This window comes from Cebus imitator, unplaced genomic scaffold (assembly GCF_001604975.1).
Source record: "Cebus imitator isolate Cc_AM_T3 unplaced genomic scaffold, Cebus_imitator-1.0 Scaffold5, whole genome shotgun sequence".
Classification (NCBI taxonomy): Eukaryota; Metazoa; Chordata; class Mammalia; order Primates; family Cebidae; genus Cebus; species Cebus imitator.
Window position 1 is genome coordinate 7,722,536 of NW_016107320.1, and position 16,556 is coordinate 7,739,091.

Consider the following 16,556-nt stretch of genomic DNA (forward strand, 5'->3'; position numbering starts at 1 on the left):
CGCACACACACATACTTAATGAAACCTAGGTATTTTATCTAATGGCAGAAAGATCAGATGAGAGAGGCATAAAATCAGACAGAAACCAAGGATCTCCATTTTTTTCCTCTGTGTATGGGTTAGTACGTATATGTATAAATGTGTTTCTATTTGTAAACCATCAGAAGGTATACTTCCAAAAGTCTACTTTGTTTTCTGCTTTTCCTATTTGCCATGTCACATGATGTAGGAAAACATTGTGGTGGTAATCGAAAAATATTTATATTTCATATTCTGACCACATAAAAACTCAAGACAATAAATGTTCATTTACTCCAATAATTTAATGGGTAAATACATATTCATGACATTGGTATTTTTGAAGCCTACTTCAGTTGTTTTGTGGAATATCTTTCATTTCGAATTTGTTTTATTGTTGCCTCATGTTTGAAATCAAGACCCCTAATACAGAAATAAGAAATAAACTAACGAAGACAGGGGAAAAGGAAGGAGAGATGAACTAGAGAGAGAAAAGAAAAGACGGAACAAGAGAAAGAGGGAAAGAGAGCGGCAAACTGATTTTCTGTTAAAATATTTATCAAAGTGAAAGAAAACAAAGTCTCTGTAAATTTATGTTCAGACTATATTGATAAGCAAATATATGGAGTGGTAAGTGGGGGAACATGGTAGTTATAGAGAAGGCATCTGAAGTATGGTTGACAGTTGGACAATGTAGGTGTTAGGGGTGCCAATCCCCTGTGTGGTCAAAAATTTAAGTATAACTTTTGACCCCCGCCAAACTTAACTACTAATCGCCTATTGTTGACTGGAAGTCTTATCAAGAACACAGACAGTTGATTAGTAAATATTTTTGTCTTATACGTATTACATATGGTATTCTTATATAATAAGTAACAAAGAAAATATAAGGAAGAGAAAATATATTTACCATTCATCAGGTGGAAGTGGATCATTATAAAGGTCTTCATCCTTGTCATCTTCATGTTGAGTAGGCTGAGGATGAGAAGGAGGAAGACAGGGGCGCTGGTCTTGCTGTCTCAAGGGCAGCAGAGATAGAAGAAAATTCATGTACAAGGCATTTTGCTTAGAGGCAAGGGAATAAGCCTTGGAAGTTCTGGTGTGTTACCAAGTTAAATGTAAAATCCAGAGGGGTGAAGAATTCGAATTCAAACAAGTTCTTTTAGTTTATACATAAATTAATGAGGTAATGTAGTTTACTTAATATATGTAAACCAGTTTTTCTGGTGTCATTTAGCACCAGCAGATTCATTCCTTTAAAACCCTTCACCAGGCCAGGAGTGGTGGCTCACACCTGTAATCCCAACACTCTGGGAGGCCAAGGCATTTGGATTATTTGAGCCCAGGATGTGGAGACCAGCCTGGATAACATGGCGAAACTCCATCTCTACAAAAAATACACACATTAGTCAGGCATGGTGGAATACACTTCTGGTTCTGGTTACTCAGAGGCTGAGGTAGGAGGATCGCTTGAGCCCAGGAGGTGGAGGTTGCAGTGAGCCATGATCATGTCACTGCACTCCAGCCTGTGCAACCAAGCAAGATTCTGTCTCAAGCAATCAGTCAATAAACAAACAAACCCATCACCAGACTCCCAAATTAAACATGATCTTAAGTATTTAACAGAAATATGTAGACACTATTTCAGACACATGAGAATATAGTCTGTTTTAAAAAACCTGCAAAACAGAGATTCATGAAGCACATTTTAAAAAGACTTCCGTGAAAGCTCTTCAGAAAAAAAATATTTTCAAGGAGCCAAAAAAAAAAAAAAAAAAAAAGTAGAAGAAGAAGAAGAAGAAGAAGAAGAAGAAGAAGAAGAAGAAGAAGAAGAAGAAGAAGAAGAAGAAGAAGAAGAAGAAGAAGAAGAAGAAGAAGNAAGAAGAAGAAGAAGAAGAAGAAGAAGAAGAAGAAGAAGAAGAAGAAGAAGAAGAAGAAGAAGAAGAAGTAGAAGAAGAAGAAGAACCAGGCAATCCTCAAGTATCAAGGACTAAGAATAGTTACAATAAGTTTTCTAATTTGCCGGTGTGTCTGCCACATTAAATGCCTGCTTCTTCTCCACCTCATCTCCTAGCTACCAAATCAATAAAAAAAGGGGATGTGTAATTATAGGGGTACTGCTAAGAAATTGCAGCATTCAAATGATTTTTGCTGTAATTTATTGGAAACTTCATATGTTCATTCCTGACAGTTTTTGGATTTACTTGGCTAGGGCAGAATTGTAGAAAAACAAATAGAGTTCCCTGGGTAGGAAAGGTACTCCATTTCCTGTTCATGGTTAGGTGACCCTGATTACCGTCCTTGGAGTCTTGGGCCTCTTACCCGGTGAATAATTAGGTACTGAATCAGGGAGGTACAGACTCATTTGCCTGGGTTTGTTTTCTGGGAGTTACTGTTTAACATTCCTGAACTGGAGCAGAAGTAGATTTTGTAGCTGGGCTTTCTGAGCCTCAGAGGAAGCTGAGAGTTGTTGAGTTCTCAAGTTTTGTGAAGCTTGTTATTAAGTGAAATTATGTGGGCAGAGGAAAATCTATTCATCTATGCTTTTAAAAACAGAATTATACATATAGAATTGCATAACACACATGTCCATATTACCTAGCTTCCACAGTTATCAGCTTCTTGGTAATTGTTTTTCACCCTTATGCCTAGCCATTCCCACCACCATATTATCTTGAAGCAAATCTCAGATACTATAACATTTTATCTGTTAAGTATTTCAGTAGATATTTTTTAAGCAGTCTTGCTTAAAATAAGAATGGTACGTAGGTGTTTAATGTATTCTCTAACTTAATGCATAATTTAAGTACTCACAGTCTCTGTTAAGACTATTTAGATGCACTAAATCCAATCAGAGAATTTAATGAGGGTAGTGGTCATCTGGAATGGTCCATTGTTCTGTATGGGATAGTAACTGTGTAGGTCCAGTCAAAGAATGATAGCATCAGAGAATTTCTATCTTGAAGAAAGGAGCCATTGTTAAGATTCATGGATTTTCTGTGTTCTTTGGTCCCCTCTGATGACAGGATAGTGAAATGAGCCCTAGCTCCAAGTACTCACAAACTTTGTAACCATGGATAAAGTCAGCCACTTACTTATCTCTGAAATTAAACTTCCCAATTTTAAAAATGGATGTGATGCTTCCTGCACTTATTCACAGAACTGTGATACACTGTGATTTGGGATGTGAACACACTTTAAAAATAATGGCCCGGTTACATATTCTCCTTTTATTTTTTAATTTTTTAATTTTTTTTTTTGAAACAGAATCTCACTCAGTTGCTCAGGCTGAAGTGCAGTGGTGGGATCATGGCTCACTGCAGCCTTGACCTCCTGGGCTCAGGTGGTCCTCCCACCTCAGCCTCCCCGGTAGCTGGTACTACAGGCACATGCCACCATGCCGGCTAATTTTTGTATTTTTGTAGAGATGGGGTTTCACCATGTTGCCAAAACTGGCCTCCAACTTGAGAGTTCAAGTGATCCTCCTGCCTCAGCCTCTCGAAGTACTGAAATTACAGGCGTGAGCCACGGCACTCAGCCTACAGATGATCCTTTAACACAGGCTTTTGGTTCTTTGAAATTACCAATGTTTAGGATTCTTAATGGCATCAGAGAATATAAAGATTGAAGAAGTAACTATCTAGAATGTTTTTAAGGAATAATTTTCTAATCTAGGTTCTCTGTTTTCTTCTGAATATATTTTATTTGGGCATTTTACTTTTCTCCAAGATGAGGTCCATTTTCACTGAACCATTTTGCAGTTTATTTTTCTCTCTATTAATAAAACCTTTGGAAGGTGTCTTGATCAGGCCAACTCCAAATTAAATGTTTCTCTTTGTAAGATTGCCTGGTGATCAGAATTGTTTTTCCTTCTCTTTTCTTCTTTTAGCCTTGCCTCCCCGATTGAAAGAGATGAAAAGCCAGGAGTCAGCTGCAGGGTCCAAACTAGTCCTTCGGTGTGAAACCAGTTCTGAATACTCCTCTCTCAGATTCAAGTGGTTCAAAAATGGGAATGAATTGAATCGAAAAAACAAACCACAAAACGTCAAGATACAAAAAAAGCCAGGGTAAGTATGATGCAGAAAATAGTACAGACTGCCCCCAACAATAAGACAATATAACATATAAATGTTATTTAGGCCCTAATAAGTAAATTTACTATCAGAAACATGATAGATAATAAGTGAAAATCTGTTTCATTATATAATGACAAAAAAATCATGTTATCACATAGGCAAGAATTCAGAGTTTCTGGTCCTTACAGCTTGTTGATGTAGAAAAGGAAGGATGGATGGAGAAAGAACTGTAGGAAGTAAGAAGCGGTGGAAGGGAGGAAGGAAGGGAGCAATAGTGGCAGATGCTGTCATAGTAATAGATCCTAAAATTCAGCTTCTTGGCTGGGTGCAGTGGGTCATGCTTGTAATCCCAACAGTTTGGGAGGCTGAGAATGGTGGATCACCTGAGGTCAGGAGTTTGAGACCAACCCGGACAACATGGTAAAATCTTGTCTCTACTAAAAGTAGCCGGGTTTGCTGGGTGCCTGTAATTCCAGATACTCAGGAAGCTGAGGCAGGAGAATCACTTAAACCCAGGAGGAGGAGGTTGCAGTGAGCCAAGATCATGCCACTGCACTCCAGCCTGGGGCAATAGAGCAAGACTCCATTTTAGAAAGAAAAAACGTGCTATTTCTTTAAAATAAGACAAATGCATACCATAATTCAGAGGATACAGTTAAAATCACAACTTCACTAAAAAGCTCAGTCAGTACTTAGATTTGTGGAAAGAATAGGAGTCAGTTGAATTCAGACTATTTTTTAATAAGAGGTTGATGATATAATTATATCTAATAAGAATTTTTAACTGACACTGCTGATAAAGCACATTATCACTTTAGCAGATTTTAAAATTAGGTAATTTAGATAGCAAGAATTTTAAATGTTCCTACCCTCCCTGAGGAGGTCCATATTTGACAGGGCTTCATGTGATTCCTGTAGTATCTTGGTGGATGCATCTTTTCTCTACTCTAAAATGATGCTCTGTTACCATCCCTACACTCTTCATTATTATTTACTTCCTTACTTAAGAATCATTTCTTCTAATATCAAACTACATTTTGAAATTAGAGTAAAGTATGTCGGGTTTCTGCTTCTAGGGAGTCCTTTAATCAATGTAACATGTATAATGGTGGTTCCACACTCAAAGATGACATTTTCTGCACTCCTGTCTCAAAGGGTTCCAGTGAACCCTCAGGTATGGTAATCGATGCCACGGAACAATCTCCTATACTTTGATTTTATAGGACATTAACCAGAAAGTTGTTACACATTCATGAGCAAAGTGATTATAATGAGAATTGAATTTAAGTGTTTGTTTGCTCTGATGACTATAATTAGGGGTGTTTCCCAGTTTCTGTGGTTTTATTAACTACATAAGTTATTAATTACATGTTTACTCTAGTTATTGATCATGTCAGATAAAGCTGTTGCTTTGGAAGTATAACAAAGTATAGGAGAGAGGATTATATCACCTTCTGCAGTAGGTAGTACTTCAAAGATACATAATATAATATTGTAAAGAGACATGGCATTTTTATACCTAATACTACTTATTTATTCATTTATATTTATTTTATTTTTAAGACAGAGTCTTGCTCTGTCACTTGGGCTGGAGCACAATGGCGCAATCTCGGCTCACTGCAACCACTGCCTCCCAGGCTCAAGCGATTATCCTGCCTCAGCCAACCCGAGTAGCTGGGATTACAGGATGCGCCATTGCGCCTGGCTAATTTTTGTATTTTTCATATAGACGTGGTCTTGAGCTGCTGACCTCAGGTGATCCATCTGCCTCAGCTTTCCAAAGTGATGGGATTACAGGCGGGAGTCAACAGGCCCAGCCTACTTATTTTTTTACATTATTTCAATATGTAGCAGTTGAACAGCACATGGCAGCTGTCTTATTTTGCAGATTAGAAAATTAAGGGTCAGAAAAGTGTTCTGCTTTTCCTCGAGTCACATAACTAGGAAGAGACCCATTGAGAGCTGAGTTTGTTATTGTTACACCCATTAAAAATTGTAATATACTGAGAATGAAGGAGGTGAAGTTTCTTCCTGTAGATCATATTGGTAATAAAGGGTTAAACTTAGATATGAACTAGGTCTGACTCTAAGTCTCATGTCTTTTCAACAGATACTTGTGGTTTTGCTATATAGATTAAATAGATTGGCTACAAATCTATTTCTTGGGCTCCTTTCTTTGAAATGGAGAACATTCATGTTTAGTAGCGTGTGTGCATGAGGGGAGTAGGAAATACGATGAATGAATTGAAAAGATAAGGAGATTCTTATAAAGAAGTTTAACAGGACAAAAAATACTCCTAGGTTTTGGATGGATGTTTGATTTTCATCAGACAAGTTAGTAAGAAATGAAGTTATCTGCACATGCAGGGTAATGTCTCATTTATTTCTGTATAGCTGTCAAAGGATACCAGTAATATCTAAGTGCCTATGAAAGGTTTTATGCTAGGAGTGTGGAGAAATTTAAGAGGCATAAGGCATTATAATCTCAGTGCCCAGGGGTAAGGGGTCATAAGATTGTATAGAGATGATCTAGCTCAGTCTACCATAAAACATGGGAATTCTGGAAAGCATGTGTTGAAACACTGTTAGAGCTGGGAAGAGGTAGGGAGGGAAGAGAGGCTCATCTGGAAGAAAGCATCATCATACTGTAAATATTCAGTCTGATGATACCTGGAGAGAGGCAAATGAAGTTGGGTAGATAAGATGAGAAAATTAATTTTTTTAAAAAGTGAACTGACTAGAATGAATAGGCTTTAGAAAAAGTATATGTATACTTAAAGAGATAATTTGTTACATGACTTCAATGACATGTAAAAGTATCATTAGTATTCAGAAAAGCATTTTCACATTGGCTTCATAGGCCCAGACAGCTAAGAGCACTATCTATATATTAATAAAATTCCATTATACCAAAAAGAGCAATAGTCAGAAATTACTTCTTTTAAACAATGCTGTGGCTGGAAATAATTAAATGGGGAAAAATGTATTCAAGTAATGCAACTATAAATCACTCAAAATGGTCAACATATTTGATCTAAAAATAAGACATACTTTGTATAGAGTGGATTGCTATTTGGTAAGTGATCAGCTTATTGGTTTTCAGAATTGGGCATTTCGTCATTTCTAAACTTGTATCTTTTAATAAAAAATTAGCATAGTCAGTTTTTTTTTTTTGACACAGAGTCTAGCTCAGTCACCCAGGCTGGAGTGCAGTGGTGTGATCTCGGCTCACTGCAACGTCTACCTCTCAGGTTCAAGTGATTCTCCTGCCTCAGCCTCCTGAGTAGCTGGGACAACAGGAACCCTCTATCACACCCAGCTAACTTTTTTATTTTTAGTAGAGATGTGGTTTCACCATATTGGCCAGGCTGGTCTCAAACTCCTGACCTTGTGATCTGCCCACCTCAGCCTCCCAAGGCACTGGGATTACAGGCATGAGCCGCCATGCTCAGCCAGTTTTTTGTTTTTTTTTAGATTAAAGGATCCAACGGAATCTAAATTTAATTAACATTTGCAAGGTGCCCTATTATTTCAATTTATCCTGTAAATATAAGCAGAATAAATATTATTGTTATACCCATTTAAAAAAAAATATTATGCTGAAGGAAGCGAAGTTTCTTCCTGTAGATCATAGTGGTAATGAATGGTTAAACTTAGATTTGACAGTTTCAAATCTCTAAGTGACTCTACGTTTTGTGTCTTTTCAACAGATATTTGTGATTTTGCCGCATAAAGTCATAAGTCAGAACATAGGGCTCTGGCATGGTTAGGTTTAGGATAATGTCTTTAATTAAAAGATTCCTATTTTTCGGATTCATCTATGTATTACTATTAATGATTTTTAATTACTAAGATATTCAGACTATTAGTGTTTTGCAGTGGTTAGTTGGTTACTTGACTTAAACTTTTTCTTAGGCTATGATCGACCAAGCAGAGGTGAAGTTTAGTTTAAGGTGCAAGATTTTTCTGGGATTCTTTTTATTTAAATATATCATTGACTCTTTTTCAATCCTTAGTCTTGGCTGCTTTTTCACATTTTTTATAATCTAGATTATACAAAGCAGCCAAAATATCCTTTTAATTCCTTAGTGTTTACTGGAACAATTTAACAGCAATATGCAATTTCTGTTATTTTGTAATATCTTACCCTTCTTTTGCCCATGGTCCCACTAAAAACTACATTCTTACGTGCTCTTCCTATGATTTTTGAATTCCCATCTAAGCTTTTGTTTGTTTTATTTGGCTAACCCATGTGTAGGGCTAACTAAAAGAAATGGAAACTGCCCTCATGTTATATGTCTGCTTATCCCTTTGTTCTTGTTTTCTTTGATTTTGATCAAGAAAATGGTGGATGATTTTGATCAAGAAAACTGGTTAAAGAGCTTTGAGTGTGACAGATTCTTATGTTAGGACTGTCAGATTGATCTTATTTAAATATCTGTTCTATCTTAGCTTTATGAAAGCCTGGCTTCCTATTGTTTGTATGTTTCACACACTTTTAGACACCCTTAATTTTGCCTCAGCTCTTACATATTTTCATTTTGTTTAAAATTGGCTCTAATTGTTCACCTTAGAAAAATATTACAAATTATTTCTCCTATTTTTAGTGGTTGCTTTTTTTGACTTTATAATGGAAAACGTTTATCTATTTTTTTTTTTTCTTATATTAGGTGAGCAACTCTGGCAGATCACTTGAACTTGATATATTACAAAATCTCAATGTTCTCAGTAGAAAACAGGAATCCTCAGTGGCATTCCATATGGTTTATGTGAGGCACTTGGTACAGTGACTGGTTCTGTTGCTTTTAAGAAGCTCCTCTTTCAGCCAAGCACAGTGGTGTACACCTAAAGTCCCAGCTATCGAGGATCTCTTGAGGGCAGGAGTTCAAGACCAGCCTGGGAAACATAGCAAGACCCCATCTGTATACTTAAAAAAAAAAAATCATAATTCCTTTTTGCTTTTTTGTCCTTTTCATGATGATCAGTTTTACTTTATCTGTAGCAGATTTGGATACACACACACAAGCACTGTCTATATAATTCCTTAGAGGTCAGGTATAAACTGAGGACTCCTTCCCTATATGTGTTTAGGTTGCCTTAGCCTGTAGCTATGGTAGAAGAATCAAGCTAAACTGAATAATAGCTAATGGAATCAAATTCACCTTGTAAGTGAGCACTCACTAAAAATCACAGTGTGCTTTCTGATATTAAAAAAAAAAAGGAAATGAATACTCAGAACTTTTTATCTTCAAATTACTTCATATTAATTTATCTTTAAATTTTATTGCTTTTTTCTTATTCTAAAAGTAGTACATGCTTATTATGAAAATCCAAATATTTCAGGAACATAGACTGTGATTACCATAATAATAGTTAACACTTACTGGAAAGTTACTATATTGCAAACATTATTTTAAACACTTTACATGAATTAACTCATTTAATGTTTTTAGAAAATAAAAATCCACCGAAATACCAACCTTCCTCCAGATCCCCAGAAAACTCATCAATTAAAGAGCAAAAAGTTAAATTTATAGCTATAAGGGAATCCGGTAGTTTTTGCAAGTTAATTTCCTTCTTATAGACAGTGTATAGTATCTTACTGAAAAGAGAAAAACAAGACGTATATCCATACTTATCAAAGCCCCAAATCTTTTTGCAATACATAATTTTCAAGGAAGATTTGGCTCATTCTATACTCTTACTACATTCTGTCCCATCTCTAGGACACAAGGCTGGAGGAATCCCATAGTTAACTGTATCATTAGAATTCAGAGGAGTCTTTGTGATCCTTGAGGTCAGTGGTTTTCCAATGATGTCTCTGTAGAATCCTAAATTTCTATTGAATTGCAAAAAGGATTACCAGTCACTCTGACCTGGAACACTTTCTGTATGATATGATATTTTTGAATGTGAGGTTCTGATTTAAGCTTTCATTTTAAAACAGGATTTTGTTGTAAAAAATAGTTGAAACCACTGATCTAATTTAATCTTTCACTGCATAGAGATATTCTTGTAAGAATGTGCTTGGCAGGTGGCTATCCAGACTTGAATCTTTCCAAAGAGAAATACTAACTCTTTCACAAGGCACCCTATACATTTTTGAATGCTCAGAAAAGTCCTTCTATGTAATATCATTCAAAACATGTTTCCTTTTTCCTGTAAGACTTAGTTTTCTTGTTAAGTCTTAGCAATCCCAAATAATTTCCTTTTCCATATGCATCTAGGAAATATATTTAAATAGTTACCATATTTAATTCATAGTTGTCTGCCAGTGGGACCGCTGTTTCTTTAACACAAACCTCTCTAGTGTTAAGATATCTAGGCCCTGTTCAATTCTGATTACCCTCTTCTAAAGTCCTTTAATTACTGGTTTTTTCTCATCTAATGCCATTCCAAAGTATAATTCAGCATTCTAGACGTGATCCAGCCAATGAGGAATGTATTGGGGCTTTTATCCAATTTGATTTATGCTCTGCTTTAATATTAATTTGGCTAAATAGTACATAACATTCTTTTGTTCTTTCTTTTTAAAAATAGTTTTTAAAATGGGTTAATGATAAGCATGCAGCTAATTGAAATTCCTTCTGCATATATTGTAGTCGAGACATATCTCTTTCCTCTTGTATTTATGCCACTGATTTTTGAACGTGAATGTACTTGTTATGCTTATCTTGATCAAACTGAATCTTAGTCTTGGCCCATTGATGTTCTGTCTTAGAATTCCGGACGTGTCCTCCACAGAAAAGATTCCATGGCCACATGTCATGCCTGACTTAGAAATTCACAGTACAGATTTGCAAAAAACCACTGAGATGCATTGTCGTAAAGAGACCAATTTAACTTTTTTAAATGCAACATTAACTTTAGCAAGGAACCACTTTTTAAAATCTCTATTTCTTTTAAAGCCTAACATTTGATTACTCTAGGAATAGTATTCCAGGAAACAATGCCCAGGCCTATTAGGAGACGTTTGATTTTAAGTCTTATCCCTTTAAGATTATGTTAACTGTTGAAATATGATTACCATATTTCTTATAGTTCCATCTAGATCAGTAGTTAAAATGTTAATTGCATTGGGTCAGGAAAGAGGTCTTTAGATACAAATAGGATTGTTCCTAGATTTGTATAAATAGGAAAGAAGGGTTGTTCTTGAGGGTGTTGTAATAGTCTTGGAGTAGTACATTCTTAGGATGCTGTAATCTTATCTCAGAATTCTGAGACTTAAGCTACTGTTTTCTTATTTTATAAATTTACTCTTGTCTGTGGCATTGAAAATCAAGATATCATGCTCCACCCTGATATTGTTTATAATTTTTCTATTATTGCTAGTGGTTTCATGGTTATACATGATAATTCTTCCAGGAAACTATGCAAAATATTGGGCTGAAAAATATTACACTATTTATCCAATTTTTTTCTCACTATCCTTCAAAGATACCCATCACAAAGGAAACTTATCATATATGGACAAAGTAGATAAATGGCTAATAAGCCATTTAAAAATTCATATGATATTTGAAAACTCCAAAATTCAGCCTAAAAGTTAATACAACTGGACCTTGACTGATAATCTAATATAGTTTTATTTTGAAAACTTTTAAAGTTGTTATATTTTATTATTAAGACATATTATCTATTTGTACAGATACTTGTCATCAAATGACCCATTTTGGCTTATAGGGCTATACTTCAGGAAGCTTTCCTAGGAATAACCTCTCTGATTAATGTGTGAATATCCTGAAATGGCCCTTGGTGGTCTCCCCATTCCACAGATAGACAAAGCTGTTAAATTACATCCACTCTTGTGAACTTTGTTTTGTGGATCATTATTTTCAAAAAATATTATCAGATATGCCTCATGAATGAAAAGGATTCCCTGATCAAATAAGTTTCAGAGAGAATAAATAATATATCCCCTTTCTGAGGAGTCAGAGTACATCAGCATATTCAAGACCCTGAGAAATCCTGTGATATTAAAGATAATGAAAAGTCTGTCTTTATTTCACCTAATATTTTCCAAATTTATTTGAATGTAGAGCACATTGCTTTGATTGTTACCTTGGGTTTACCTGTTGACATCATTGAGTCATGACTAGCGAAGTTAATTTTTCAATCCCTTTGTTGGTTTGACCATCACTGTCCCTGGTCTGGACCACCTCTGATGATTTGTACCCTCTCATCATGGCATTTTCCTTGCTTCAAACCAGCATTAGGGATATTATGTTCTGCTGAGTACTTAAGCAAACATCCAAATACTTTTTTCATTTATTCACACATTTATCCAATAATGTCTGAAGACAAAGCATAGCCTGATGTATGCTCGTTGAGACTAGTAAGAAGTTGATATTATGGCTCCACTCTCCAAAGTATATGTCCTTGGTCGAGACATGAGACATGCTGAAAGAACTTTCATAAAAAGGGGATCATGGGAGAGGTACTCAGGACTGTCAGAATTTAGACACGTGAGAGAGCAACTCCAGCTACATGATTAAGAAAGGATGGATGAAACAATTGGCATCTGACATGGCTCTGGGAGGTCAGCTGAGATTTTTGATGTATGTGAATGCAGACCTCCCATTATAGGAAGAAGAAATGAAACAGACAAAAGCACAGAGGTAGAAGATCAGGAGGCTTACACGCAGAACTTTGGGTGGTTCAGTCAGATAGGCTGGAGGAGACTAGTAGGAATTACATTTGGAACAGTTGATTTTACTCAATTAACATTATTGTGTGACCAGAAGATCAGAAAATTCACTAGAAAACCAGCAAAGTATAACATGGGAGATTTGCAACCAGGATTGCTATATTTTCTTCCTCCCTTGTTGTTATCCCCTTGAGAGCCCAGGAAGTGACACTTACCAGGCTAGAACATAGAAGGATTATTATTATTTTTTTTGGAGATAAGGGTCTCGTCTTTTTGCCGAGACTGGAGTGCAATGACTATTCACTGGCACGATCATGGCACATTACAGCCTTGAATTCCTGGGCTCAAGTGATTCTCTCACCACAGCCTCCCAAGTAGCTGGAATTCCAGGGGCATTCCAACACACCAGGCTTTAGAAGAATTATTTAGAAAGACTTCAGTAAACTCTGAGCCAATTCCAGCTGTTCTGAGTTCTTACATCCTGGAGACTGCTTAAATTACAGGTTATGTACAACAATAAAACACAAACACACAGACACAGCAAATAACAATGCTGCCCAAGTTCCAAAAAAAAAAATTGTAAATGTTGATGTAATATTCAGAGTTTTATAAAACTGTGTGATAATGTTGCCCAAATATTTCTTCCAGTATTAGGAGCCTTTCATGTTCTATGCTCCCAACAATGAGAATTTTTAAGGAAAGAAAAATTCCTTTCCTTTTGAAATTGATAAATCCTCTTCATTCAAAATTAACATTATTCTTGATGTTGCCCTACTGAGAAGAAGAGTGCACAGTGTTTTTTTATCTATTCTAGCCAGCGTTAAGTGTCCTTAACAGACTTGTAGGAAATGATTTTATACATTTTTCTCTTCCTAAACCCTAGTGGCTGATATCATTTGCATATAGAGAAGTAAGAAAATTTACTAATTGGGTTTAAAAATCTAAGGTATACATAGTTATTGATGGTAGTAGGAGAGTAAAAGGAAAACTGGAGAGGACCTTCTTTAACTACTGATTTAGGTGATAAAAATAAGATAATATCCATAGTAAGACATAAACGTGATACATCTACTTTTACTCTAGGTAAAATCATGCAGTCAGGTCATTGTAATAGAAGTTGTATTTTGACATATGTGTAAGGTGGAAAGAGGCAGTTTGAGAACTCTGAAAGCATAGAAAAGCATATATTTATATTTACTGGCTTTCTGTAATATATACTGACACCACTTTGGTTCTTATCTTATAGGAAGTCAGAACTTCGCATTAACAAAGCATCACTGGCTGATTCTGGAGAGTATATGTGCAAAGTGATCAGCAAATTAGGAAATGACAGTGCCTCTGCCAATATCACCATCGTGGATTCAAACGGTAAGAGATACCTACTGTATTCTGTTCCTCAGTCTGTAAGAAGACAAGACATGTGGTAAGACTCATAATAGATTAATGTGTTAAATCTCATCGTAAACAAATTAAAAACAAAACCAGACATTCCAAGGATCTTGTATGTCTTTCATAAATTTCTGCATTCCATGAGATTATATAGATCTGAAAAATGCATAGATCATTTACAAAAGGATTTGAATAAGGCAATGAACGGCAGAGATAGGTTGGGTTCCTAAGAGTTAGAGGTTATACCATTTTCTTTAAGTTCGTTGGGGAGGGCAGTAAAGTCTTTGGCTCTCTGAACAAAAGAATATAGTCATACATATATATGTATATATATGTGTATACACATATATATACATATATATGTGTATACACATATATACGTATATATATGTGTATATATATATATACATATATATGTGTATACACATATACAATAGCTATATGTAACACACAGAATATATACATATTATATATGTATACATATATATATATATATATATATATATATATATATGTAGAAATATATATTATGTGGTGTATATGCATATATATATATATATATTTATGTATATTATGTGTGTGTGTGCAGAATACAGTCCTTAACTCAATCCTGGCAATTTTATTCCCATTACATATGGCTCTAGGTGGTAGAAAGTTAGACCATTAATTCTTTTTAGGCCTATTAATTTCAAAATTAGAAGAGTCTTAGAGGCAATAAATTTCCTATGAAGAGGCTTCAGTTTCACTTTCTTCAGAATAGTACCAGGCAATATTTGTTAAACAAATGAATGACTTAGAGGTAGGAAGTACAATCTACCTCTGACAGCTTCTCTGAGTTATTCCAGGAAAGTAAAATAACCACAGCTAATGGTTTTCTGTTTTCTAATAGCCTAATACTCCATGATTTGATGGGATCATCTATAGGAGCTAATGATGACCTAGCAATGCTTCTTTAAATCTCTTAGAATAATCAAATGCTATTTTAAAACCTTTGGTTTTATTTATTTTTTTTAATTATGAAACTTAACTATTATCTTTAAAAATTTGTCATCTGTTAGAAAAGTAAGCCTAATTGCATTGCTTCTTGGTAGGAGATGAGAAAGGTTCTGCATTTCAAGGGCAAATGCTCTTAAAGTGATAAGGTAACACCATCTCAGCACAAGTAGAGTAAAGATAACTTTAAGGGTTAATTCTATGGGAGCCTGATGTAGTTTTTGTCAGTTGATTCACCTGTAACATACTAAGAAAGTAAGAAGGGAGTGAGATAAAAATAAGAAACAGGGCTGGGAAAATTCAGGTTAATGCCTCATCCTCTCTGGACTTCTCATGGATCTGCTCCATCGCAATGTAATCAAAGTTCATCACTTTCATTTTAAATATCTCCCTCCACAGAGAGTAAAAGAGAGCAAGGAAAAGGAGTTTCCATTAGGAGTCCTGCTTATTACAGTTTAAAATGTAAAAACTATTTAAAATTTATATGAGTAAATATAGCATCACTTTATTTTTTAACCAGGACAGTTTAAGCAATAGTATTTTGCTAGTATTACTTTACCCCACATGGAATTTTATAGGATGCTACCTGAAACACACATTAAAAAGTTAATTTTAATGGGCTCTTCTTTACTTTTTACCGTAACCGTTGTTTGAAGCTAATTCTCCTCAGTTTTTCACTGGTTTGGTTCGGTGTGTCTCCCCGTGGTTAATGCTATTGAATTGTGATTTTTGACACTTGGATTTGATTCCTGTAGCTATACCACAATGTCCCAGGAAAATAAATTAGAGCTGGTATCATGGTCTCACTGAGTGTCTACAGAGGTATTGTTTTGATTATTCCATGGTTTCTGATTTACAGGATTAAGCAGTGAATTATTTACCACTATATTATTCCTGGCAAAACCCATAGAATTCATTTTTTATTAATTTGGGGGTACTGAAAGTTTGATAATATGCCTTTTTGCATTTTTTGCATAGAAAAGACAGCTAATTCACTTTCTCCACATTAATTCACTCAAGTCTTGGTCTAGTGATCAAATATGAATATGTGGTATTGACTGTTACAGGGTAGAGAAATGAAACTCAAGATGTTTTTGATAATGAGTCTCTTGTACCTGGCAAGAATAAAGAGAAGTTCATGGCATATTTTAAGTAAATCATTCTTAAACAACCAACAAAAATTCTTTCAGAAATGGGTTCTTATGAACTTATTTAATTAAAGCTTCTGAAGAAAGAGAATGAAGAATCTCAATTACAATGCAAGTTGGTCTTGCTTTTATTCTCTTCTTGGAATGTTAGGAATAGATCCTCTTTATCTAACCCCTTCATTGTATTAAAAAAGAAATAAAAGACTTAGCATGGAAAACAGACTTATTCAGGAGATATTTAGCAGCAAAAGGAGATAGGAGCCCAGGTTTTTTTTTTTTTTTTTT

The 16,556-nt window shown here is 35.2% G+C and overlaps 1 protein-coding gene across 14 annotated transcripts in view; it reads left to right on the forward strand.

Moving 5' to 3' along the window:
• Window positions 1-16,556, forward strand: part of NRG1 (neuregulin 1) — a 1,133,309-nt gene that overhangs the window by 956,155 nt on the left and 160,598 nt on the right. For all 14 annotated transcript variants that reach the window (XM_017534988.2, XM_037741063.1, XM_037741067.1 and 11 more), the window contains exons 2-3: window positions 3,908-4,085; window positions 13,988-14,109. In XM_017534988.2, coding sequence (XP_017390477.1) covers window positions 3,908-4,085; window positions 13,988-14,109 — 300 coding nt within the window. The remainder of the gene's footprint in view (window positions 1-3,907; window positions 4,086-13,987; window positions 14,110-16,556) is intronic.